Here is a 26,859-nt window from a genome sequence, read left to right as displayed (position 1 = left end):
CGGAAGAGCTGTCACTGAAGCCTCGGGGTAGGCAGCCGGCATTTGCAGGCCTCGGAGTGTAAACCGTGTGGGTCTTGCTCTGCCTTTCACCTCCAGAGCTGCCCTGAAAATATCTTTCTTAAACTGAAAATACTATTTTGCAAATGGAGCTGCTGCTGCTAGTGCAAAACCCGCCTTCTTTAGGGCAATTTTCTTTTTAATATAAAATCTTCTGTGGAGTGAAAGGTTTATGCAGAGCTTCCTAAGAAGTGATAGTGTAGCACCTGGTGCTAGAAAGTAACGCTTCAGTTGTACGAGTTCAGCAAAAATGTTGGGTGATTAACTATGGGTAACAAAAAACTCTTGATGTGAACCTGAAAAATTAACCTTCCAGTGATAGGAAGAAAGTCCTGCACGGTGCCAGCTGTGACATATGGTAATGACAATTTTTTTTCATTAAAATATTAGGTATTTTTTTAAATGTCCGGACCCTTGGTTAGGTGGTATGTTAAGATGGTATCTGCTAGGACTGGAAATCAGTGGTGAGGATGGTCTGCTTTCTGCAGATAAAGTTTGTCTTACAGTGTATTTGGGAAGAGGATTTACGTTTTCATAATTAAGGCCTTGGACTTGAGTGTGAATGTTGTTAGCCCTTTTGCCTGTAGTTGTTAGCCAAAAGGCAGATTCCATTGGTGGCATCCTTTATGAAGGAGAGTTGAGCCAGCCATTTTTTATTATTCATGTACTTGTTATCTTGAACGTGTTACTGTGGTACAGATGACCAAAGGCAGACTCAGTCCTTCATACTGTTTTGATTTGGCAGAACTTTACATTGTTGTATTTATCCCTTCTTTCAAGGGAAATACGGCTGCTGCATCCTGGAAAAGTCAGTAAATGTAGTGTGATGTGTAACTGAATTTTCACATACATCACTATAAAAGCTTTGAGGTTATAGTCAGAATTGAGTTTAAATTTGAATATAAAATTGTATAAAATGTATCATCAATGTATACTATGACTACTTTTCAAAGGCAAACACCAGGATAAAAAAAAAGGAAAGAAAAAAACCCAGCACGCTTGTTTTCATGCTTCTGTGGAAAAAAGTTCTAATAAATTTGGTTTTCCATTTGCATAGTAGAAAATTGGAAAGATTAACTTGAAATATGTCAGCTCAGATTGATGTCTAAGAATACTAGCTTTATGTTACAGTTTTTTATTTTTTAACAAGTGGTCTCCTTGATTTCAAATTGCAGATCTGAGCGCTCAGCATTCGTGATAAAAATATCCTTCCAATGGAAGCCTCCCAAGAATGTAGAATTTTTGGTCTGAGGTAGTGACTTCTGGTTTTTTTTTATTACTGACTATGGTGCGGCAGAAGGGCTTGTATGACAATGGAGAGAGACTGTAGTTTGATAGTGGTGAACTACCAAGAGTACTACATGCTAAACTACCATGAACTCCATCTGCAACCTGTACTCCACTTATTTTTGCCCTCTAGACCCGTGATGAGCACCCACACTTTCGTTACAGATTTACAAAGCACCTTCAGAGGTGTCTTCCAGGGGAAAAAATGGTGCAAATACTGTGCTGAAACCATACTGAATGGTATTCATGTTGTTCTGCAATGATATTGTATTGTAGTGTCCTTTATTAGATGGCTAAATTAATGTTGTCTGAGTGCCAATAACTTTTTAAATTCCTAATTTTAAGTACTAAGTTTAACAATCCTAATAGTATTTAACATCTTAGAAAATATAACAACCTTTGAAGTACAAAAGTATGTAATGAAAAGTCATGTAATGAAAAGTGTTCATAAGATCAAGGTAGGAGCTCTTGGATCTGCTGCAGAATGTGTTTAGAATGGCTGAAGAATGATAACCTGCAATTTCTAGATAGATTAGTTTGATGGAAATACGATGCATGTTTTACAGTTTTGTCATGTACTGACCAACAAGGGTGATGAGGCTCAAGTATTATGGGATCTTATCCAGCTACTTTTGTGTCACAGTTTGACTTAGGTCCGACAACAATGCTCTCGATCCCCCCTCCCCCAACCCAGCTAGGGAAGGAGAGAGAGAAAAAGAGAGAGACTTGGCTGGATTGAAAACTAAACTACGCAGCTTTAATTAAAACACCAATGAATCATACAATAAAATATATACAATTATATACAGATATATTCAGGTGTGGGCAAAAGCCTCTCGCCTCCCCCCACCCCAGCAACTCCCACAGCACTTCCCTGAACTGGGAAGAGTCCCGAGGAATCCCGGAGCTGCTGCTGGAACAGAGCAGAGAGTTATGGGGGTCAGGAGAGATCAAGCCTGAGGATTGACGGTGATGGATGAACAGAGTCCTCCCTGGACGCCGGCCATGGACGGAAGAGAAGGGGAGAAGAAGAAGGAAGGAAGTTGTCTTCTGTGATCTCTGACCTTCCTTTTAGCTTACGTAGATATATGGAATGGAATATCTTTGGCCAATTTTGCTGTCCGTCTAACTCAGCCTCCTACGGGGGGGTCACAGATCTCCTCATAGTGTCTGAGCTGGCAGAGTGCAGGTGCAGCCTTGAAGCCTCAGTAGTTAGAAAAACATTCCACTGTCTTATCAGCCTAGCAGAACACACTGTTGCTAGTTACAAGAAAGCTTACTGAAGGAAAAAAAACTCAGTAAAAAGAAAAATTGGCTTCATCCTGGCTCAAACCAGGACATTTTGGAAGGTCAAGGAGAGGTCAAAGGCATTTTTGGTTTTTTTCTGATGCCCAAAGTCTAACACAGTTTTCTGGGGCTTTCTAGGTTTGTCCTTCCCCTACTTCCTTAGCTCCGCATTTTGTTTCCAGTCTGAATCTGCTTTTCATTCCGTCAAGGCAAATCATGCAACATGTTTTTTTCCTCCTCCCATCCAGTCCAGACTTTCCTATTTCATCATTTCCATTTGCATGCTGCTTCTTTAATCTTCCCTCCAGCACAATGCTTTCCCCAGATGCTGTTTTCTTGGACCATTGTAAGCAAGAAGCAGGTGGCATCTCTGCTCTCAATGTCTTACTGTAGAAATCTACAGCAGCTGGTAGAAGCAGTTACATTGAATGTTTCTTGCATCACCCCTGGGGCTCTAACCTGAAATGACCATTATAGCAGGTTCAGATTCAAATTGGCTACTGATGTCAAAGACAATAAAAAATCTTTCTATAAATACGTTAACAACAAAGGAGGACTAGGGAGAATCGCCACCCTTTACTGGATGCAGGGGGAAACAGTGACAAAGGATGAGGAAAAGGTTGAGGTACTAAATGCCTTCTTTGCCTCAGTCTTTAGCAGTCAAACTGGTTGTTCCCTAGACATCCAGTCCCTTCAGCTGGAAAAGGGGGAGATGGGACAGAATGTAATCCAAGAGAGTGGTCAGTGACCTGCTACACCACCTAAACATCTGTCGGTCTATGGGGCTGGCTGGGTTGTACCCAAAAGTACTGAAGGAGTTGGCAGATGCACTTGCCAAGCTTCTTTCCATCATTTACCAGCAGTCCTGGCTAACTGGGGAGATCCCAGTGGACTGAAGGGTAGCAAATGTGGTACCCATCCACACGAAAGGAGGATCCAGGGAACTACAGACCTGTCGGTCTGACCTCATTGCCAGGGAAGGTCATGGAGCAGATCATCCTGAGTGTCGTTACGCACCATATACAGAACAACCAGGTGATCAGGTCCAGTCAGCACAGGTTTATGAAAGGAAGGTCCTACTTGATGAACCTGATCTCTTTCTGTAACAAGATGACCCGCCTGGTCAGTGAGGGAAAGACTGTGGATGTTGTCTACCTGGATTTCTGTAAAGCCTTTGACACTGTCTCCCACAGCATTCTGATGAAAAAACTGGCTGCTCATGGCTTGGATGGCCGTACGCTCTCCTGCATAAGACACTGGCTGGACGACTGGACCCAGAGAATGGTGGTGAATGGAGTTAAATCCAGCTGGTGGCCGGTCACAAGTGGGGTTCCTCAGGGCTCGGTGTTGGGACCACTTCTTTTTAACATCTTTATCAATGATCTTGATGAGGAGATAGAATGCACCCTCAGTAAGTTTGCAGACAACACCAAGTTAGGAGGGAGTGTTGCTCTGCCTGAGGGCAGGGAGGCTCTACAGAGAGACTTGGACATGCTAGATCAATGGAGCAAAGTCAGTTCAACAAGGCCAAATGCCGAGTCCTGAACTTGGGCCACAATAACCCCATGCGCAGGTACAGGCCTGGGGAAGAGTGGCTGGTAAGCTGTCCAGCAGAAAGGGACCTGGGGTTTCTGCTTGACAGATGGCTGAATATGAGCCAGCAGTGTGCACAGGTGGCCAAGAAGGTCAATGGCATCCTGGCCTGTATTAGAAATACTGTGGGCAGCAGGACCAGGAAGGTGATTGTCCCTCTGTACTCAGCATTGGTGAGGCCACACCCTTGAATACTGTGTGTCCAGTTCTGGGCACTTCAATACAGAAGGGACATGGAGGTGCTGGAGCGTGTCCAAAGCAGGGCAATGAAGCTGGTGAGGGGCCTTGAGAACAAGTCTTACGAGGAAGCAGCTGAGGGAACTGGGGCTGTTTAGTCTGAAAGGAAGGCTGAGGGGAGACCTCATCGTCCTCTACAACTACCTGAAAGGATGCTGTAAAGAGGTGTGCACTGGTCTCTTCTCACGAGTAATAGAAGAGGAAATGGCCTCAGGCTGCACCAGGGGATGTTTAGACTAGACAATAGGAAGAAATTTTTCACTGAAAGGGTTGTCAGACATTGAAACATATTGCCCAGGGAGGTGGTTGAGTCACCATCCCTGAATGTGTTTAAAAGGTGCCTACATGTGGTGCTTGGGAATATGGCTTAGTGCTGGACATATGCCCTGTGAAAGTATCTAGAAGTTGTGCTGGGCCCAGTTTACTATCCATGCAAGTTCGGTTTCTTCATATGCTATCACTGAATCCAGATAAAGCTTGGCAGTAGTGGTGGAATATTTAAAAATATAAAGTTATCATACATACTTTGATAATTAGTTGCTTTGTCTTATTGCTGGTATTAGTATTTACTAATGCTCTAGTATTTATGGAACTACTACATTTTTAAAAGACTTTCTTTTCAAAAACTGATGATTACACAGATGTTGATGGTACAATTTCCCATTCTTGACCAGTTCAGAAATTAGATATATCATTTGAAAGTAACTGAAAAGTACTATGTTGGAATCTTCTAGAGAGTGGCAAAATGGTCTGCAGGTCTTTCTCCCTGTTGTATGAAACTTACAGTAGGAAATCTGATGAGCAACAGATTTGTGAATTTATGTACAGCTGAATAAGAAGTTGCTCTTTGCTAGAAGTCAAGCTAATATGTATCACCAACATGGGGTCGTGGTGTGGCCAAAAAAAATACTTGCTTGGCCAACCATACTATTGGAGGTGTGCTGATAGAGAGTAAGACTTATAACAGAAGTAGCATGAAGCTAAGCTTCCTACAGGATTCTTTTTTCCCAGATGCTTTCTGGTAATAATTCCAGCCCTAATGACCAGGGGTTTGCTATGTGATTACCTGGAGCAAAATTTTAAACACTATAATAAAGCAACAGTTTTAATTTCAGAGTTGCTGCAGAATAACATTTCAGAACCAAAGGAAAATTCTATGCGCAGGGCTGCTGGTTTTGTATCTGAAGGTTTTGATGAAGACTGAGAGAGCTCTGCTAACAGACAGCTCCTTTAAAGTCTAGAAGATGCTTATGCAGAGCAGGAAACTCTTTGAAAGAACTGTAACTTTGATACAGGTTCTCTGACAACTCGGAACAGTATTGACCCAAGATTAGCCTTATCCAAGGTACTACTCATGAAGTGCTTGTCTTGTCCTAAAAGGTGTGTATTATGTTTTTTCAGATAAATGTAACAATTTTAGAAATAAAATAATAATACAGTGTCAGGTTTCCTAAGAGGAATTATGTGTTTTTTCATTCCTTGTTTCCATGTTCTTTATGTCCAAAATTCCAGTGTCATTTGTAAAGTTTATTGAAATGGTCTTGGAAGTATCAATGATGCCTGTTGGCAACCCAAAGAGATATTTTCTAGAACTATGTTGGTTTTGTGTAAAGGTAGTGAATTCTGGGTCTCTATTTTTATGAAGTACTCTGCAAATCACTTCTTTCAGAGGTGAAGTGGGCACAGGAACAGACAGACACAGAATATGTACTTTTCACGTCTTGAAGGCACACACATTTCCAGGAGAAAGAAACTGCATACTTTGGATATTTCCAGAGGTTTCTTTCCTTAAATCTCAGCGAAAATATTTAGAAGGTCAAGTTTATTTGTAGCAGCACATTTCTAAGTGGATTAGATCTTGCATTTCCATCTCTGTGAAATGAAGAATAAGCCTTTAACTCCAAAAAATAAGGAAACTCTCCTAGGGAGGAGACTCTCCTGGCTACTCATAGAGGATGCCATTCCAGGAGGTGCAGAAAGGAACATTTTTACAAGAACCTCATAAGCACTTTGTGTTTCATGTCATATGTCAATTGCCAAATGCAGGAAGATGGTTTGCTCTTAGGCTGTTGACTCACTGTCATCATCCTGAGAAGGATGCTTGCCAGACAGCTGTAGTGAGAGCCATGCTGAAGGGAAACTAAGGTTAATCTCTCAGCATTCGTTCTCTGTTCCTCAAGATGTTAAAAAAGGATGATGTGTGTTTGAGATAGACAGATCCAGCTATTGGCATATTTTAGTCTTGCATGCAGTGAACAGCAGGATATACACCCTGGCTGAATCTTGTAGAACTGCTAGAGGTTTAGTAGCTTCCTTGTGAAGCTATGGAAGGAGGACTGTTGGAGAATATTTTAGCAAAAATGCTTACTTTGGAGGGTTTCTGGAATAGCTGTGCTTGCAGATAAAAATTGTTATCCCAAGGTTTTCCTGTAACAGAATTGTATGTGAACGCAGCCCTTTTTACAGCATTTTAAACACTTTCAAGCTTCCTATGCTTGCAAGTATTTTAATACAATAATGTCCTTATCTCAGCAAAATGGGATCAACCAACGGAATTGTTGACTGTACTACATCTAAGTAGTCTGCTAGAAATATAACTTCAGTAAGCATCAAAACAGTTTTGTCTACTTTGGGATTTTCCCACACTGAGAACTTGATGTTTAACCTTTTGGCCACCCAGCATGAAAACAAAATCGTGCTACTTTTATCTACATGGGAGCATATTAAATAAGCCTGAAGTCAAATATAAACGAAGGAAGTGAGGAACAGCACTGCTTTGAAAACCTTTTTATTTTAATAGTTTGCACAGATTCTTATTGATGGAAAACAGATTACTTTGCAAGCAAAAATTCAAAGCGACTCACTCACTTGAAATAAATTAGTTAAAGATAAAACTACTGTAACAAAACATCTTTTTGACTGGAAGCAAAAGGTACTTTTGGTAGTAAATGTTGGCTTCTTTAGCTGAAATAGTCTCACCTTTATCTCAGTTGGAAAAAGCAAGATAACACTGGTTTGACTTGGAACACATGAAAGTTGTGGGGTTTTTATGTGATACTGTTGGAGCTTTTTGCTTTATTTGTGTGCACCCACAGCATATGTATTTTTAAATACATGTTTCGTAAAATATTTTTTTTTTGTATCTAGATATCCTTAGAATTTTTGAGTTGGAGTGTTATTCTGAGTTTTGATAACGGACTCACAGATGACTTCTGCAGAGCTTTGTGAGCTTGTAGGCGTCAGTTTTTCTAATTTTCAAGTGAAAAATCCTATATGTGGCATTTAAGCTTTTCTCTATGGGAAAACGAGATCTTTTGTCACAGAATAAAACTTCTGAGACACTGACTTAATGTAATACAAGAGTAAAACTAGACAAAGAACATTTCTTTTGTGGTGTTTTTTTTTTTGTTTTTTTTTTTAAATGATGTCATGTTTTGTCTTTGGCACATTACTTTCACTGGACCTGAGCTATATCATTACCATTTATTGATATTTTCAGATAGTTTGGGGTCAAACTACTGCAAAAGGCTAGTTATTTTAGTGTCAGTCTGTGAGCTCACATTCTGTGTTAGACCATCTTATAGCAATGTAGAGTTATTTCATGGATTTAACTGGAAGGCCATACAGGTTAATTGATGTTATTCAGACAGACTGTATCTCTGAGATAAGAGAGATGGTAAGACAAACATGGGACCAGAAATGGGGATTAGCCCATGCTTCAGGGAAGTTTAAGTAATACGTGGAAACCTTTGGTAAGAACAACACTTTCAGGATGTCTTGACTTGTTTAGTCTGATAGACACAGTACGTGAAGTATGAACCTACAATGGGAATGAATTTTGGACACTAATTTTACTTGATAGTAAACCTAGATGTTCTTCACCTAAGATTTTGCTATGAATAGAGGAAGGAAATACAGAGGGTTATCACTCTAAAAGAGGTATTACAAGGAATGCTTTTAAAGTTGATTAACTTTAAAAGGTTGAATGTCCATAACCAAGAGCTTCACCTAAAGGACGACTATGCTGTGAGACACATGGTGGTGTTATTGTAGCTTTAGGTGGTCCTCTCTAAATGCAGTACTTCTAGAAAATAGTTTTTAAAGAATTAGATTAAGTCCTTGAAATATGTTAGTGAGAGAGCATTATCATATTATTTTCATTTCCATAATGAATTTGAAACTTTGAAGGCTTTTTTCCAGATACTTTATGTTGTTTGTAATGTGTTCGTAGCATGGATTTACACATACTTGAAATATGATACTCTCCAGTCGGAGGAGTATGCTGCCAAATTACTAGTTGGTCTTCAATTTTATTTTTTCTTACCCTTTTGGTAAGCAGTTGTTAAAATGGGCTTTCTTATGGGAAATATTTCCCTCTCTTTCTTTTGCCTGGTGGTTCTTGACATATAAGTGCTGAATCCATTTAACAATTTTAGAAAGTTCTTTGAAATACCTCCTCTATGTGAGAATTAGGTATGTGTATATACATTCCTGCATCAGGGAATATCAGGAAAATGGGCCAAGGTTAGTTTTTTTCTCCTCAGCTGATATAAGCTGAGCTTAGGAGAGCAACATAGTATCTGTTGGTTTTGCAGAAAGCAGATGGAAGCCAAGACTGTGTATAGCAGTATCTGAAAAAGTTGCTGTGTTCCCTCTGCATTGTTTCTGCACAGGTGTGGCATAGGAGTAAAGTATTAGTAAAGCATTAGTAAAACATTTGACACCGTCTCCCACAGCATCCTTGTACATAAGTTGATCAGGTATGGGTTTGGTGATCAGGTAGTGAGGTGGATTAGGAACTGGTTGAAAGGAAGGAGTCAGAGAGTTGTAGTCAATGGGGCAGAATCTGGTTGGAGGTGTGTGACTAGTGGAGTCCCTCAGGGGTCGGTACTGGGACCGGTATTGTTCAACATCTTCATCAACGACCTGGATGAGGGTATAGAATGTACCCTCAGCAAGTTTGCTGATGACACTAAGCTGGGAGGAGTGGCTGACACACCAGAAGGCTGTGCTGCCATTCAGAGAGACTTAGACAGGCTGGAGAGTTGGGCGGGGAGAAACATGATGAAATTCAACAAGGGGAAGTGTAGAGTTTTGCATTTGGGGAAGAACAACCCCATGTCCCAGTACAGGTTGGGGGCTGAACTGCTGGAGAGTAGTGTAGGTGAAAGAGACCTGGGGGTCCTGGTAGACAGGAGGATGACTATGAGCCAGCAATGTGCCCTTGTGGCCAAGAAGGCCAATGGCATCCTGGGATGCATTAGAAAGGGTGTGGTTAGTAGGTCAAGAGAGGTTCTCCTCCCCCTCTATTCTGCTTTGGTGAGGCCGCATCTGGAGTATTGTGTCCAGTTCTGGGCCCCTCAGTTCAAGAAGGACAGGGAACTGCTCAAAAGAGTCCAGTGCAGAGCTACAAAGATGATTAAGGGAGTGGAACATCTGCCTTATGAGGAAAGACTGAGGGAGCTGGGTCTCTTTAGCTTGGAGAAAAGGAGACTGAGGGGTGACCTCATCAATGTTTACAACTATGTAAGGGGTGAGTGTCAGGGGGACGGAGTTAGACTTTTCTCAGTGATGACGAGTGATAGGACAAGGGGTAATGGGAGCAAATTGGAGCATAGGAGGTTCAAGGGGAATATCCGAAAAAATTTTTTTACTGTAAGAGTGACAGAGCACTGGAACAGGCTGCCCAGGGAGGTTGTGGAGTCTTCTTCACTGGAGACATTCAAAACCCACCTGGATGTGTTTCTGTGTGATGTACTCTAGGTGACCCTGCTCTGGCAGGGGGGTTGGACTAGATGATCTTTCGAGGTCTCTTCCAGCTCCTAAGATTCTATGATTCTATGATAGGAGGACAGAAGATTGGAGGTGAAATACAGAGGAACAAGACACCAGAGTTTGAGGGAGGAAGGGCAGAAGGATGATAACCATGAGCTGTTTGATTACAACTATTAATACTTAAATTTTTTTGAGATTAGGGAAAAGATAATACATTGTTTGTCAGCGCTGGTGAGCTTTGGTCTTGCCTCTTTATGTTTACTTTGTAAGTTGTGAAGTTGGAAGGATGGAAATTCTGGCTTCTTCTTCTAGCTACAAAGAAGCTACCTTGTTGGTTTCAGCTGAGGGGCATTTTTTTACCCTTAGAAGTTCTAGTAACAATATAAGTTGATGTACCAGAACTAACCAGAGCTAACCTGCTATGCCTAAAATTAAGATAATACTGCTTGAAGAAAATGACCGTGTCCAGTTTTTAAAAGGTGGAGAACCATAACATGATACAAGATCATAGTAATTATGAGGCAGGATTGCCAAGAGGATTAGTAAAACATTTTTAAAAAGTCTTGTTTGTCAAAGAGATGTACTTTCATTAAAGTTTTTAAGATTGTTGATAATTACAGAGAATTTTAGTCTGGATAAGCTTTTGAAACTTCAAATAGAAATCTTCTTGAATCCTGTTCCTTCCCTGAGGTATTATTCAGCATCTACTTTCTCTGTCTTGTTCTTGCATCCATTGGATTTTATACTAATCCTGATACAGTAAGATTGCCTAACCTGGACATAAATATCAAATAAACTGAGAGCACTTGATGTCAGTAAGACTCTCATACTTATCTTACTGAATTATGATCTGCTAATCTTGGGGAAAAAATGAAACATTTCATAGTTCTGTGCTGAGATGAGTTTCTTAAATTAATGCCTGAAGATGTACAAATTGAAGTCATACTTTGGAATGGCTTGGCATATTGATTAGTTCCTAATAATTAAAAATGTACACAAGAGACTTTAAAGTTTCTCTAAGTTAGATAAATTGGTAAGCAGTAATAGAAGAAGGAAGACTCTAAACAATACATTTGGACAAAACTAATGTTATTCCCAAAGATGGTTTTGTCAGTTTGCTGAGGTGTGTGTGTTGAGTCTTCTGCAGCCAAACCTTGCTTTTATTTGGACATAGTGTATGAACCAGTGGTCCAATACACATTAAGTCCTGTTTACACTTGTTTGAATTCACATTGGATCAACAGCAGAAGCAACTTGTTTTGATTCTTTCATATAAAACCACAAAGTTCAAAGTAAGTGGTACTTGTATTCCTTAGAATAAAATTCTGCTTAAGCTTGTGTTTTTCCCATCACTTTAACTTGAAGTAGATGGAGCTTGCTGCTGGAACAGGTGATATTTTATTTTCTGTAAGCTTCAAGTTACTGTGCTCTAGGTTTTGAAACAAGTGACTGATCTTGTAGGTCCAGGCATTTATCTGGCTTAAAAATAACACCACCAAAGCAAAAAGTTCTCAGTCAAAGCAGTTCCCTTATCTAGTTTGACATGTGGAAAAATTAACATAAAGTGCCAGAGCAAGAACATCCAGAGTATTGAGCCTTTAAGCAGGTACTGATTTTTTTGCTGGCAGGCTGTATTCATATCAGTTTACGATGACTTTGAGCTGGAGGGTGAAATATTGGCATTGCTATATAGTCAGAGGAAAGCATAGATTGGCTAAAATGAGGTAGAAATTAAGGTTTTGCACACCTGAATACTGATAGGCATGAGTTAAGTGTGTCTGGAAAATTCCATGATTGTAGTATGTTATTTTATAATTACAGTAGCACTGAGTAATTAAGATAATGTTGAAGTATCTGTCTGAGAATTTAGCAAATGCTTTTCCAGGTGTCTTAAGTGCAGTATTAAGTATTAGTACCTGAGATAGTGTGAACTTCTTGAGAGCAAACAATCTCAACATGCTCTTCAAATACTAACAGTGATCAAAACTAAGATGATATTTCTTGAGTGATACATTATCTACAGATTCTCCTGATGAAGCATGATTTATTGTGACTGATTACAGTTTATTACACCTACTGCATGTGTAATATGGCCTCAAAGCCCTTTCTTTTCTGAAAAGTTACTTTGCAGAAAGATTGCTTTATTACTCATGCTTGCAACCTGCATATATTCAAAAGTTACGTTTGTTATAGTGATTAAATAATATATATTTTAAAAATAAATAAACTATTAAACTTCAAATACAGAGATAATAAGTTACGTCACTACAAGCTCTACCAAAACCATTGACTTGTGTAAATCCCACATGAAGGCATAGCTTGAATGCCACTGGACTGCTGAAGGATCAGTAGGACTGTAATACTCAAACAGTAAGATAAGACAGAAATACTTTGGCTTGCATATGGGTATGTCAGAAGAGAATTCAGCTTTTTCCTGGCACTCTAAGGTGAGGTTGTATGTCTGGCTGGTAGATTTTTTATTTTTTTTTTCTCTTCATATGTAATTTGGTAACAATTTGAAAATGGAAAAAAAACAACACAGAGACCAGGTTTGAAAGTACTTATCAGGCAGAAGTACAGAATATTTGTATATAGAGCAGTCTTCTGAAAAGTAAATAATTGTATAGGTGTTTGTATTACTCTTACTTTCTATGACAGTTTTTTCTGTGCTACTCAGTCAGTAGTCTTTTTTCCTTCTAGAAGGCTGGTTAAAATGTCCTAGATAAAAGTACTGGAGTGCCAAGACTCCCAAATATCAATACATTTTTAATATTCTCTTACGTTGTGAGTGTACATGTTATTTTTTTTTCTTTTTAATTCCAAATAGTAGTTGGACCTCTTCAAACACATTCATTATTGATCCATTTTAAAAACATAATTTAATCTCTTAGTTAGAACTGAGGCCATAACATTTTATTTTGTTGCAGTAGTCTTACTGTGTTATTATTCAAGGACTTTGTTTGGAAAGCAGAAGGAAAGTGAGCCCAGATTTTCAACTGCCCAGTGTTAATGTGCCTTTGCTTCTAATTTCTAAAATCTGAAAACTATTCTTAGAAAGGTTTTGGAGAACCAATTTCCATTGGTAGTCAAGGACTGTCATATTTTAGAGGACAGGAACTGCTTACATCTCCCATCCTCTCTTTCTGTTTAGATGCCTCTCTGGAAAAACAAAATATATTTGGCTGTTCTCTCAGTTTTTAAAAGAAAACGTACGTTAGGTAAAACATGTGCTACTTGTTGTCTTTCTGTATTTTGACACCTGAAGATTTTTCGGAATACTGTATGAAATTACAATAATAGTGAGGACAACAGCATCTTGAGATATTTCATTTATAAGATACTGCATTCCTATTTTAACATACTGGGAGAAGTTGGCTGTATCATTGGTCTCCCATGTAATAAACAGTTTGCGTTTGGTTTTTTTCCATCTCTGAAAATAATGTCTAGGATACTTACATTTTCTTCAAAATACTGATTCGACAGAGAAGCTTAACATCATTATGGGCTAAAAAAAAATTCAGATAGCAGTAGTATATTTTCTGTTAAAAGTTTTGACAGTGTAACCCAAAATGTGATAATTTAGAACACTTTCAGTTTGGTACTACTAAGTTTACATGTAAATCGGCTGGGTGGTAAATATACCAGAAACTCCTGACATCTGTAAACTCTCATGAGGTGTGAACTTAGTGCCAAATACTACTGCTGTAACTCTGGAGGAATAATTTTTTTTTTGTCTTCCTCTGTTCCCCCAAGTATGGTAGCTTTAATTGCATTGGATACTTGAAATAGCAGTATCCATTGAAGATTTACACTGGAGATTTCTTGCCTATTATTGTCAACAGTTGCACTCTACACTAAGAAGCAATAACTAAGAAGTGTTATTCCATTCTCTTCTGGAAATGTCAGTCAACTGAAATAATTTAAACAGTGTTGTTTGAAGTCTTAACTGCTGAAGTTATATGGACTTTATCGAGTTAAAGTTGGTCCTTTTTCTAAGATTAAGGAGCCTAAATTCACTTTTGTTTGGTTGTTTTTTTTCCTGAGTTTGGGCGCCATCAATAATTGTAATGCATAAAGATTTATTGCTAGTATTATAGAAGACTGAAAAGCATAGTAATGAAATCCTGAGAATTTCAGCTCTTACCGTACAAAAATACTTGGATGCTTTTGAATTTGTGAGTTACCATCTTTACATTTACAGTTTATTTATGGTGAATGGCAGTGGCAATTGTAAACCAAAATTTTCATACGTTACAATTGTTTCCTTCTGTCTTTGAAGGTTACAGAAGACAGATCAGACCTTGAAGATTTACATCTTTATGCAACTCCTCGGGAGCAGCGCTTTCGTAGGTTTGCCAGTTTAGAATTTGAAGGACAGCTATACATGACTCCATATGACTTCATTCAGGCTGTCACAAGCGATGAACCCAAACGTAAGCAGGAGTTCTATATTGATAAAATTGCTATGGAAAATGCCAGCTGTGTGTGCTGTTTTCCCATTTGCTTTTGGTTACTACTTCTGTTTCTGATTGTGGTAAAGAAGTACTGCAGAGTTTTATTTTTAATCGTATCCAAGTATACAATCAGTACCCTGATTGTTATTAAAGTGTAAACATCTGTGTACTAGTCATTAGTTAAGTATTCTTATCTTAGAAGTCACAGACACCTCAACAGGCATGGAAGACAAGAAGTTAATTTGTACCATTCGCGTTAACAGTTAAATAACAGTTAAAGTTATGGTTTCTTTCTGAGCAAGCCAGTATTACTGGAAAACTTCTCTGTATAGTTTCTGTGTAAATAGGCAGACAAGATAGGAATTCTCTAAATAATTTAGGATAATTAGTTGCAGTTTTTGCCGTCTTGTATTGTTATCTGCTGTCATGTTGGGATATTTTTTGCCCTATAGAGATTTTACAACCATATCACAGCTTTCTAAATGACATGCTTTGAGTAGGAACTTCAGTCCCCCAGGGGGTCCACTTTCTACACGTAAAAGTTGCCAGACTTAGCACTATGTGTTAATTAAATTAGTGAAAAGTAAGCTATCCACTTTAATTGACTTACTGTTGACATTTTTCTCTAAGTATCAAAGAGCAACTAAATAGTAAAATGAGCCATTTCTGATGTAGTTTGATTTCCTGGCCCTCAGGCTTGCGGTGCATTGGTAGAAGCACACAACTTCTGGGGAAAGTGACATGTATAATAACTCACCTTAGGTCTTTCTTTCTTATGTCTACACCACAAAGCTAGTATAGAGAACAGTCAAAGCAGCTAAAACAGGCAGAGGAGAGCTTGAAGCTCTGTGCAGATGTTAACTTTTTCCTCTTTGTTCTCTTAACAGTAGTGAAACAAGAGGAAAGAATTCAGCCATGGCACATCAGTGATCAAAACTTCTGTAACTTTTTAATAAAGATATTATCTCATTGCAACAGTGAAGACAGAAGATAGAGCTGAGATGTTGAAAACTTGCAAAACTTTGAAACTCTTACCAAAAAGCAAATCTTCATTCTTATTTTTTTGCCCTGCAGTTAAAAGAGAGGAAGCAGATTCCTTATCACAGAAGTTAATAAAAACACACCTCAGCACTTCATACCTGCTTCCTCTGCCCAGATCTCCAAGTCTTCCTTTTTTTGTTACTGTGGAATTTGGTTTCACCATATATGGTCATGAAGCATTTGTGCCGTGTACTGGTTAAACCATCTCATATAAACTATACTATTACTTTAAAAAGGTTGAACCAGATGATCTTTGAGGTTCCTTCCAACCTAGCATTCTATGATTCTAAACATTTTGTTTTAACTTCATTTTATGACGGTTCATCTGATTTGACCATGCTGTTGAAATTTATGCTTCTTCCTCTCTCACCACAAGTACTCGGTTTTAAAAGCAAAAAAACCCCAACAAAAAGCATTAAGCTCTTAAGGACGTTCTATTTATCTCATGCCAGAGTAGAAGAGGTCTGGAGTTGAACAGTGCAAACATGCTTCTGAGTTCAGTGTAGCAAACCCCATTTGTACCAAAATCCTTCCTGTGCATCCAGTTAATCTCAGACTTAAAGCAAAACTAACCTGGATGTCCTTTAGTTTTACAGACAAGTATCAAAGATTACATGACAGAGATAATTATTTTAAGGGATAGTGTAAAAGGCTGTAGCTAAATTGAAGTGGATGACTTAATTATGGTGGAAGTCATGTTGCCTGGGACAGAAGGCTAACAAATAGGAAGTAAGAGATGAAGTAGGTGACCTGCAGGTATTGCTACTTCCCACTTCTGATCTCTGACTGATAATTTTAACCTTTGTACTGCAGCTTTATCAAAGTACTGCTTTGTCTGTTTGGGCAAGTCTTAATATTCTGTCTTGCTCCACTGAAATAGTAAGTTTAACAAAGGTATTTTTTAGAATAAAAGAATGCATTCTAAACATCTTACTTTGTATTTTTGGATCACTTTTTTAATAAGTTGCAAGTTGTAAATAATTGGGTCCATTCAGGCTGATATATTAGACCATCTACATTTTGTAAAATAAAAAACCCACACACACCTGGCTTTTTTTGTGAATGGAGACTAGAAAGGTCTTGAGTTTTGTCAAAAAGCAAAAACACCCTTTGAAGAGTAATAATAGTAGCTCTTTATGTCTACTCTATAGAAAAGCTAATAATACTAGACCTGAATGAGATTTGTGATGGACTGAATGCAGCTATTGTGATAGATTTACTTTGGAAATCTTGTGAACCCTACAAAAGTCAAGAGGGTGTTCACTTCCTTTTTTGATTAAACACTAACTAATTTGGTAAGAGTATGTTTTCTTTTTACTCCATGCAGTTATTATAAAAAATATAAAATAAATGCTAAAATTTTCTTGTTGCTCCTTCCTTTATGGTGCAGGCTTTCATTTGGGAAATTTAATTTTTAACAGTCATACTCGATACATTTTTAACATCTGAATGTTTGTTTATATGTTTAGAAAGCCAATTAAGAGAAGAGGAAATATATTTTGTACCCTTTAGCTCTATTTATTGTAATTTTAGCTCAATACTGAGCTGTAAAAAGTATATATACACATAAATCTTGCTTGTCTAGAAAGAAAATCTGTATCTAGTATAAGAGACTGCGTTATTTTCTGATTGAAAATTTAGATATATTTATAGATATAAATATAAATCAGTTTGTATGGTGAATGAGGTTGTTTGGGGGGTGTATTTAGTTTTTTTGAGACAAAGCTTTAATTTACATTAAACTGAAAGTTATACGTATTGTGATAGTTATTTAATAGAGTATTGAGTTCATCATTAGAAAGCAATTTGTAATACACACAGAAGGTATGAATTTGACCACATACTATGCTACTTTTCGTACCATTGAAAATTCTGATATTCACAGTGCTTTATCTTGATACTGCATTTGTGCAAATGTTTGTCTAGAGAGGGTGATGATGAACCTCAGGTTTTGAATTCTTGGATGGTTCTGGATATCTGTTTGTTGAATGCGAGTGTCTTTCTTTGCTCCTGGAGCCTGGCATGTCAGGCATTAGGAAGAAAAGGTCGTCTCAGTCTTGTCAGTTTTCAGTGCTAACAAGCAGTTCAGTTCTGAACTAGAGGCCCTTTTCACCTCCTCTGTTTAAACTATTTACAAAAAATTGAGCCTGACAGAGAGTATAAAAGGAAGCATGAGTCTGAGTCAGGAATGGCCGAAGGGAATTTTCACCTATTGTATTTTCAAGGATTTTTTTTCTGTATTTGCTTGAAGTGGTGTGACTAATCCCCGAAGGAAGAAACAGAACTGAGGTCTCTCTACAATCTGCATTGTAATACTTACGCGACTAAATAATAATTTCAGAATATTTATACCACAGATTAGCATGAAAGCACTCTGTTTTCTGTTTAATGTTTTAATGGTGCATTTTGGAGGTAGAAATTCTTTTCTGTCACTGAAACAGAGTTGGATTAAAAACCTACATCTGCATTGGTTCTTTAAAATTAGGATTTTGGGTATCTGCATACTTTTTTAATAACAAAGAATAGGTTTTTTTAAACAAGTTGAAGATTAGTCTCATGAAGTAGGGAAAATACCTCTGGCTAGAAAACATAGCATAGATGCAGTCTATTTTTTATGACACCACATTGATATAACTAAATTTTGTGTATTCATAACTGTATCTTTTTTTGCAGGTGCTAAAAAGTGGCGATCTCTTTCAAAGCAGGTGAGCAATAATTTATGTGCTGTTTTACAAATGTTGATTTTGATACAGTTATGTTCTTTCACAATGTAAACTTAGTCACAAGAGAAATAAGAGCATGTCTTAGTATTTATTTTTTTTTTAAAAAAAGGGAGATTATAATTTCTTAATTTTTGTCAACTCAGACTCAGCTGAATCCAGAATCTCAAAAATACTTATGCAGCTGTGCCTGTTATGTTGGATTTACTGACCTTCTCAAGCCTCTGTCCGTTCCTTCCTCAGCCCATATTTGACTGAGTTTCTTTAGTGTCTGAGTGTAACAGATGTCTCAAAAACTGCCTGAAGTACTTATGCCACTTCATCTACCTTTTGTAGTGTTTAAATGTCTCATACTTTTTTTTTCCTTTTTTTCTTTTTTTATTTCCTCTTTTTTTTTTTTTTTTGTTTCTGCAACTGCAAAACAACTTGGTCTGTATCCCTGTATTTTAAGTAAAGTAGATTCGTATTTATGGTTCAAGTTTGCTTTAGTTCAGGTTGGGTGTTTTAAAAGAGCAGTTTCTTGGAGCTTGTATAAAAACCTTACTGAAATCCAGGGGAGCTTATCCTTTGCTTCAGTGAATATGAGCAGTGGTGAGTAATTTCGGCAACAAATACATTACGTCTTTTTCCAACTCTGCAAACACATAGTATTCATGCAGATGAACAATGCTTACAATAATCATGTTTGCAAAATTTATGTATGTGCTTGAGTACTTCCAAGGTCATTGTGGTAAACTGAAGTTAAATTAGTTGGTAGATTTGCATGCAGTTCCTTTCCTTTATAGAATTTATTGATCATCCATTAACTACTTTTTAAAATAAGTTTATTATTTTTAAAGTTTATACTTTTTTAAGTATATACTTTTATCTTTTAAAAATCTTATCTTTAGGAACTGAATCAGATCCTTATGGAAACACCACCAGTTTGGAAAGGATCATCCAAACTTTTCCGTAATCTTAATGACAAAGGTGAGGGATAAGAATTTATTTTCCTGAACCAAATTATCATGTATTAATTTATTGTGTCTAAAGTGATGTTGTACTTTAATCAGTCACATCTTCAAAAAGATAAAAGGTGTTTGTTGCTTTCTACATTTTACAGCATGGCAAGTTCTCTTTAGTCTTTACAGTGTTTTAATCATGCCATCTTACAGCTAGCCTCTTTTAAGTGACTTGGTAACTTAGAGTTTGTTAAACAGATGTCTGAATGTTTCATATTCAGTTTATTGTCATGGAGGAAGATCTAGAGACCAATTTTCTGCCAGTGAAATTCTACAAAAGTTGATGGAATTAAGAGAACTCAAAACTGACTTGATAAGCTGGTAAAATTAGTAATAAACTTTAGCACTTACATAGCTTTTCAGCATGCTTTACAAGAAGCTGAGTTCTGTTTTCCCATTTTGTAGGTAATAAAAGAAAATATGATGGTTCTTAAGACTGATAAGGTCATTCAGTATGACAGTGAAAGGAATGGGAATGGAATTCAGGTCTCCTTAATTCTAATTTAGTTTTTATTTAGCATGTGACATGAAAATTCCAAGATTATTTTACTAATTTTCTTTAGAACATACACATTTTAATATAAAGCATAGAAGTGCCATAGATGCATTTAAATCAGATAAGCCACATAGATCTATGCTAGTTGCCCTTAAGTTTTATTTTTGTGTTTCACCTTTCAGTGACCTCCCTCTGTTCTTTCTGATCCTAGTGTAAGCTTTTCTTTAGGTTCAGTCCTCATTTCAGAGCTTCTCTCCCATAACGTTCAGAGCAATCAACCAGAACTATCTGTCTACAGCTGCAATACACCAGTACAAACAAAAGGAGAGAACACTTTCAAGGCCTTTTATATTGTTCTCTTCATACCTGTGATGGACTACTTGACAATTGCTCTTTCTTCCTCTGTTTTACAACAAAGAAGGTGTCATCAAACAAACAAAATAGATATTTACATTTATTGACTGGCTATTAAAGAACATTTTATATCACTGAATGAGAACCTTTGAGGTGTCTGATTTCTTGATAGCTGCTTGTCCAAACACATTCAAGCAGGCCTTTTAAAACTAATTTCTGCAAGGTACTGTGTAAAATCAAGAAGATAAAACATAAAGTATGCTCTTTAAATGCCTGCATTTAATCTTTGCTGATCTTCAGAGCAATGTATAAATTGAGGAAAAGAGTAGGTGGTGTTAAAAATACTTAGCAACTTTCCTTACTAGATCTAGCTGTAGTAAAATCTTAGTTATGAAGACTTAAGTTTGCTCTTGGATTAAAAGATGGGAAAATATATATATATTTATTATTATTATTATTATTTTCCATTAATGGAATGGAAGTTGGGAGGGCAATGTTTCAGCTGCTAAAGTTTGACTGTTTTTATGATTCTTCGTATGTGATTTGGTTCCAAAGACCATTTAGTTAATTGTCTGTCTTTTGTATTGCCTTTTTATTCCAGACTGTGATATTTGTTGAGATCTCTGTGGTGGGTTATGTTTTCTTTTATGTTTTAGTATAGGAGACCTGATTTTCTTCAAGGAGCTCCTCTTTCAGAAAGGTGGCTTTTAGTGAGGAGTATCATATGATCTAAGTTTTGGGGAGGCATTTGGGCAAATCCAAGAGATATAAATATCCAAGAGATTTTAATATCTCAACTATTCAAGAGGACAGAAAATTCCTCCTAGCATTAGATCAGGACAGAATTAATTTAAAACTTTTTGTGCTGTAAATATTAGGAGAAGAGGCCAAAGTTTCTTACTTTGGCAGTGTTGGAAGTGCTGATGTTAAATATGTTCACTAATTGTAAAATCCATGTGAACGATACAGTTTTTTGAGTTGAAACCATACAGGGTGTTTTGTGGAAAAAAGAAAAATCAGATTACTATTTACATAGTTTTGTCACATATACAGTAAAGTCAAATTTTAAAAGATATCTATAAATCCGAAGATATAGCTGTTTGTGGAAAAACTTCTGCACCTGACTTGGACTGAAATCAAGGAGACAGCCAGCAACGCTTGAAAATCCCAGCTGATAGGTATCTTTATCTAAGGCATCTAAATACATTTTTTGTACTCTTTTGAAATAATCTCATATTGTGTACTGACTTAACACTTGATTTTGGAGGACAGACTAAATTGATTGCATAGAAAACAGGCCTCAAAGATCAGGACGGCTAAGGGCTTTTAGGAGAGCTCTAAGTCATTGTTTCTGGTTCTTGCTGAACTGTAAGATGCTTCTCTTCATTGGTACTATTGTCCCAAAGTTAGGGCCCGTGTACATGTGACTGCAATAATCCAGTCACACACACAAAGACAAGGTATTTCTTTATTCCAGTTATGCATAGAGAGGGGTACCAGGTGGTAAATTCATAAAGCCTAGCACACCTTCGTCATAACACAGGGTTTATTTTATACACAAGAAAATGCAAAATTACCTTATCTCTGAGTGTACCAATATCATTCATCTATATGATTGGTTAACTACTAGTTCTTTACTTCCAGCACTTCTGCTTTTCACTAGAGATGCTGAGAGGGTGAGGGGTTTTTGTGATCAAGGGTCCTTCCAGCCTGAGGAAGGGTATTTTAGTTTGTTATAGGAGTGAGTTCATAGTAAGTTTGATAATTGTTTTCTATTATCTGTTTTGCTTAGGGCGTAAAACTAAAGACATAAGCAGTTAGTATCTTCCATTCAACTCTTCTTCATACTAAGAAAAGCTCAGTAAACACTCCCTTCTGTTAGTCATGCTGACCGGTCTTTTTTGACATCAGTACTATGGGCATTCTGTAAGGTTATCTTTTTATTCCAGAACTAGTTAAGCAAAAGTACAGCTTATGATACCAGACAAAATTCACACCTTCATTTAGTAAGCGTTTTAATATGCATTTCAGGTGATGATTATTAAAATGTTCATTTTCAGTTAATATTGGACAAGCACTTACAAAACATGTAGTAAAGTCAATAAATGTATTCAAACGGTATGTGTCAGGAGGGAGCACTATTAACGTTCTCAGAGTAAATATTCTCATACTGTTAGAGAATGTTGTAAATTATTTCTGGGGTTTTCAGAGAGAAAACTGAGGCAGTTATTTATATTGGCTCCTAAGAGTCTAGCCAGCTTCTGTTCAATGAACGATTCTCCACTGACTGAAGTTGTTTGTTTGACATATTTCATGTATTTTTCTCTTTTAAAAATACTGAAAAAGAAATGCAGACAAAAACCCAGCCCATAGGTGAATATATTAGGCAAGTCTAACACATAAGCACAAATATGGATACGCATATGCACAAGTACAAAAATTCTCCTTCCTATACATAGATTTCATATTTGCAAGCTTAGGATATGAAGAGAAGGTGAAACTAATATGGAATAACTTTTTATTTTGTCTTCAGGTGTGATATCTTACACCGAATATTTATTCCTCTTATGTATTTTAACAAGTAAGTACTTTTGGAGAAATAAGCCAAAAACTTATTTACAAATGTCTAAACTCTAAATGTGTTGCTGTATGTTACAATACCCTTTTTTTTTTTTTCTTCTTTCCCTTTTCTCCTGTGTATTTCAGCATGGAAAAAAAAATAATCATACATCTCTATGTCCATTTCAACATCTTGTCTTCCTGAAATCTTGTTTAAGTTTATATTTTCATAGATTTTCACTTACTATGTACACAAATGTATTAATTTAAATTAGCTGAGGATATAGCTTTTATATACAGCCACCAAATAGTATCTTAGATTTGTATATTTGCTTTCTTTCCAAGCAAATAAATAATTAAATGGGGTGGGCTGTTTTGGCAGAGCCACATGCAGGTTTTAGAATCGCTTTCAACATGTTTGATACTGATGGCAATGAGATGGTGGACAAAAAGGAATTCTTGGTGGTAAGTATATTTTCAGTCTTTGGATACTTTTTTGTAATATTGACATTCATTTTTTGTGTCTGGGTTGAGACTCATGATGATGTAATCAGTCATGAGAACATGACCTATTCTTCACTGAATGTAATTGTTTATTTGCCTTATTTGATGTAAATAGTAAACAATGTAAATTGTGAATAGTAGCTCCTCATTACAGTGCACAGGTGTGTTGTTTATGATGATTTTTGAAGTTCAGTTCTAGTTTTTATTCTGGTTCTTTTTAATTTATACTGTGTTCACAGATAATTAGGCTGTTAAAGTTCTTGCTGATCTGGCAATAGAGTCTGTTCCTGGGCTAACAGTTCACTTTTTCATTCATTCTGCTTATAATCCCAGGTGACCTGAAAACATAGATGTAAGGTGACTCTGTCATCTCTTTTGGACAAGATTTTTAATTAAATAAAATATACTGCACATATATCTACTTCAGCCTGTGAAAGCCATATGCTGAAGCAATTTCCTAAGCAGGGGTTCAGTGATTCTTTTTGAGGAGAATATTCCTTATAGCAAAATTGACTTTGAGCTGAATAATTTTCACATGCTTTGGAACAGTTGGCAGGACATCTGGAACTTGACAGTAGTTTTGTTGCATCCAAGGTTTTGTTGCATTACAAATTTGAATTACAGCATTTTTCAAACTAGAACTTTGTTTTATTCCTTGGTAAAAGCAGATCTGTAAGTTCTTCTTACTAATTAAGCAGAGAGTTTATTTTTCTTTTGGCTAGAAACTTAAACAGTTCTAAAAGACACAGACTTTGAAAGAAAATTAGCTTATTTCACGTATCATTGAGATTTATGCATTAATATTTTGGCACTTGAGTGAAAAATCTTCAAAAAATCTTAAATCATCCACTGTATTGTTATTTTTATCATAGTAAGTCTGATAATTGCATCTTAACATTCTAATGCTTCATAAGTTTTCAGGTGATAGGATCCACTAAGTACAGGAGAATGGTGTTTGCACTGGCAAGTATAATATTCAAAAGTCTTGAAACAGGAGGGGTGTGTCTGATTTATGTTATTTTAATTTATTTTCAGATTTCAAAAGGAATGGGGGAAATAATTAATGCTATTCTAAATGAATGTCAGTGCTGAAAAAAAAATTGAGACTTTTTGAAAAAAGCATGAAATGCAGAAGACTGACCACTCAGCATCAGGGCTTCTGATTTTACAATGACTACATGGCTTCACATTAAAAAACTGCACAGTACATTATAAATCAGAATTTTCTAAATTGATAGTGTCCATACGTAGTATATGTCTGGGATTACACTGAAACAGCTGTCAGCTATGACAACAGAAGACTGACCACTCAGCATCAGGGCTTCTGATTTTACAATGACTACATGGCTTCACATTAAAAAACTGCACAGTACATTATAAATCAGAATTTTCTAAATTGATAGTGTCCATACGTAGTATATGTCTGGGATTACACTGAAACAGCTGTCAGCTATTTGTTTTCTATTATCTGTTTTGCTTAGGGCGTAAAACTAAAGACATAAGCAGTTAGTATCTTCCATTCAACTCTTCTTCATACTAAGAAAAGCTCAGTAAACACTCCCTTCTGTTAGTCATGCTGACCGGTCTTTTTTGACATCAGTACTATGGGCATTCTGTAAGGTTATCTTTTTATTCCAGAACTAGTTAAGCAAAAGTACAGCTTATGATACCAGACAAAATTCACACCTTCATTTAGTAAGCGTTTTAATATGCATTTCAGGTGATGATTATTAAAATGTTCATTTTCAGTTAATATTGGACAAGCACTTACAAAACATGTAGTAAAGTCAATAAATGTATTCAAACGGTATGTGTCAGGAGGGAGCACTATTAACGTTCTCAGAGTAAATATTCTCATACTGTTAGAGAATGTTGTAAATTATTTCTGGGGTTTTCAGAGAGAAAACTGAGGCAGTTATTTATATTGGCTCCTAAGAGTCTAGCCAGCTTCTGTTCAATGAACGATTCTCCACTGACTGAAGTTGTTTGTTTGACATATTTCATGTATTTTTCTCTTTTAAAAATACTGAAAAAGAAATGCAGACAAAAACCCAGCCCATAGGTGAATATATTAGGCAAGTCTAACACATAAGCACAAATATGGATACGCATATGCACAAGTACAAAAATTCTCCTTCCTATACATAGATTTCATATTTGCAAGCTTAGGATATGAAGAGAAGGTGAAACTAATATGGAATAACTTTTTATTTTGTCTTCAGGTGTGATATCTTACACCGAATATTTATTCCTCTTATGTATTTTAACAAGTAAGTACTTTTGGAGAAATAAGCCAAAAACTTATTTACAAATGTCTAAACTCTAAATGTGTTGCTGTATGTTACAATACCCTTTTTTTTTTTTTCTTCTTTCCCTTTTCTCCTGTGTATTTCAGCATGGAAAAAAAAATAATCATACATCTCTATGTCCATTTCAACATCTTGTCTTCCTGAAATCTTGTTTAAGTTTATATTTTCATAGATTTTCACTTACTATGTACACAAATGTATTAATTTAAATTAGCTGAGGATATAGCTTTTATATACAGCCACCAAATAGTATCTTAGATTTGTATATTTGCTTTCTTTCCAAGCAAATAAATAATTAAATGGGGTGGGCTGTTTTGGCAGAGCCACATGCAGGTTTTAGAATCGCTTTCAACATGTTTGATACTGATGGCAATGAGATGGTGGACAAAAAGGAATTCTTGGTGGTAAGTATATTTTCAGTCTTTGGATACTTTTTTGTAATATTGACATTCATTTTTTGTGTCTGGGTTGAGACTCATGATGATGTAATCAGTCATGAGAACATGACCTATTCTTCACTGAATGTAATTGTTTATTTGCCTTATTTGATGTAAATAGTAAACAATGTAAATTGTGAATAGTAGCTCCTCATTACAGTGCACAGGTGTGTTGTTTATGATGATTTTTGAAGTTCAGTTCTAGTTTTTATTCTGGTTCTTTTTAATTTATACTGTGTTCACAGATAATTAGGCTGTTAAAGTTCTTGCTGATCTGGCAATAGAGTCTGTTCCTGGGCTAACAGTTCACTTTTTCATTCATTCTGCTTATAATCCCAGGTGACCTGAAAACATAGATGTAAGGTGACTCTGTCATCTCTTTTGGACAAGATTTTTAATTAAATAAAATATACTGCACATATATCTACTTCAGCCTGTGAAAGCCATATGCTGAAGCAATTTCCTAAGCAGGGGTTCAGTGATTCTTTTTGAGGAGAATATTCCTTATAGCAAAATTGACTTTGAGCTGAATAATTTTCACATGCTTTGGAACAGTTGGCAGGACATCTGGAACTTGACAGTAGTTTTGTTGCATCCAAGGTTTTGTTGCATTACAAATTTGAATTACAGCATTTTTCAAACTAGAACTTTGTTTTATTCCTTGGTAAAAGCAGATCTGTAAGTTCTTCTTACTAATTAAGCAGAGAGTTTATTTTTCTTTTGGCTAGAAACTTAAACAGTTCTAAAA

The 26,859-nt window shown here is 36.6% G+C and overlaps 1 protein-coding gene across 1 annotated transcript in view; it reads left to right on the top strand.

Annotated features, from left to right (window-relative positions):
• The window catches only part of MICU3 (mitochondrial calcium uptake family, member 3), a 62,291-nt gene that overhangs the window by 1,430 nt on the left and 34,002 nt on the right, over positions 1–26,859 (top strand). Inside the window, exons 2-6 of the mRNA XM_010002515.1 lie at positions 14,516–14,669; positions 18,405–18,436; positions 19,342–19,420; positions 22,836–22,883; positions 23,244–23,326. Coding sequence (XP_010000817.1) covers positions 14,516–14,669; positions 18,405–18,436; positions 19,342–19,420; positions 22,836–22,883; positions 23,244–23,326 — 396 coding nt within the window. The remainder of the gene's footprint in view (positions 1–14,515; positions 14,670–18,404; positions 18,437–19,341; positions 19,421–22,835; positions 22,884–23,243; positions 23,327–26,859) is intronic.

The sequence above is a fragment of the Chaetura pelagica genome, unplaced genomic scaffold (genome assembly GCF_000747805.2).
Source record: "Chaetura pelagica isolate M959 unplaced genomic scaffold, ChaPel_1.0 scaffold67, whole genome shotgun sequence".
In the NCBI taxonomy this organism is placed as follows: Eukaryota; Metazoa; Chordata; class Aves; order Apodiformes; family Apodidae; genus Chaetura; species Chaetura pelagica.
This window is presented reverse-complemented; position numbering and strand designations above follow the sequence as displayed.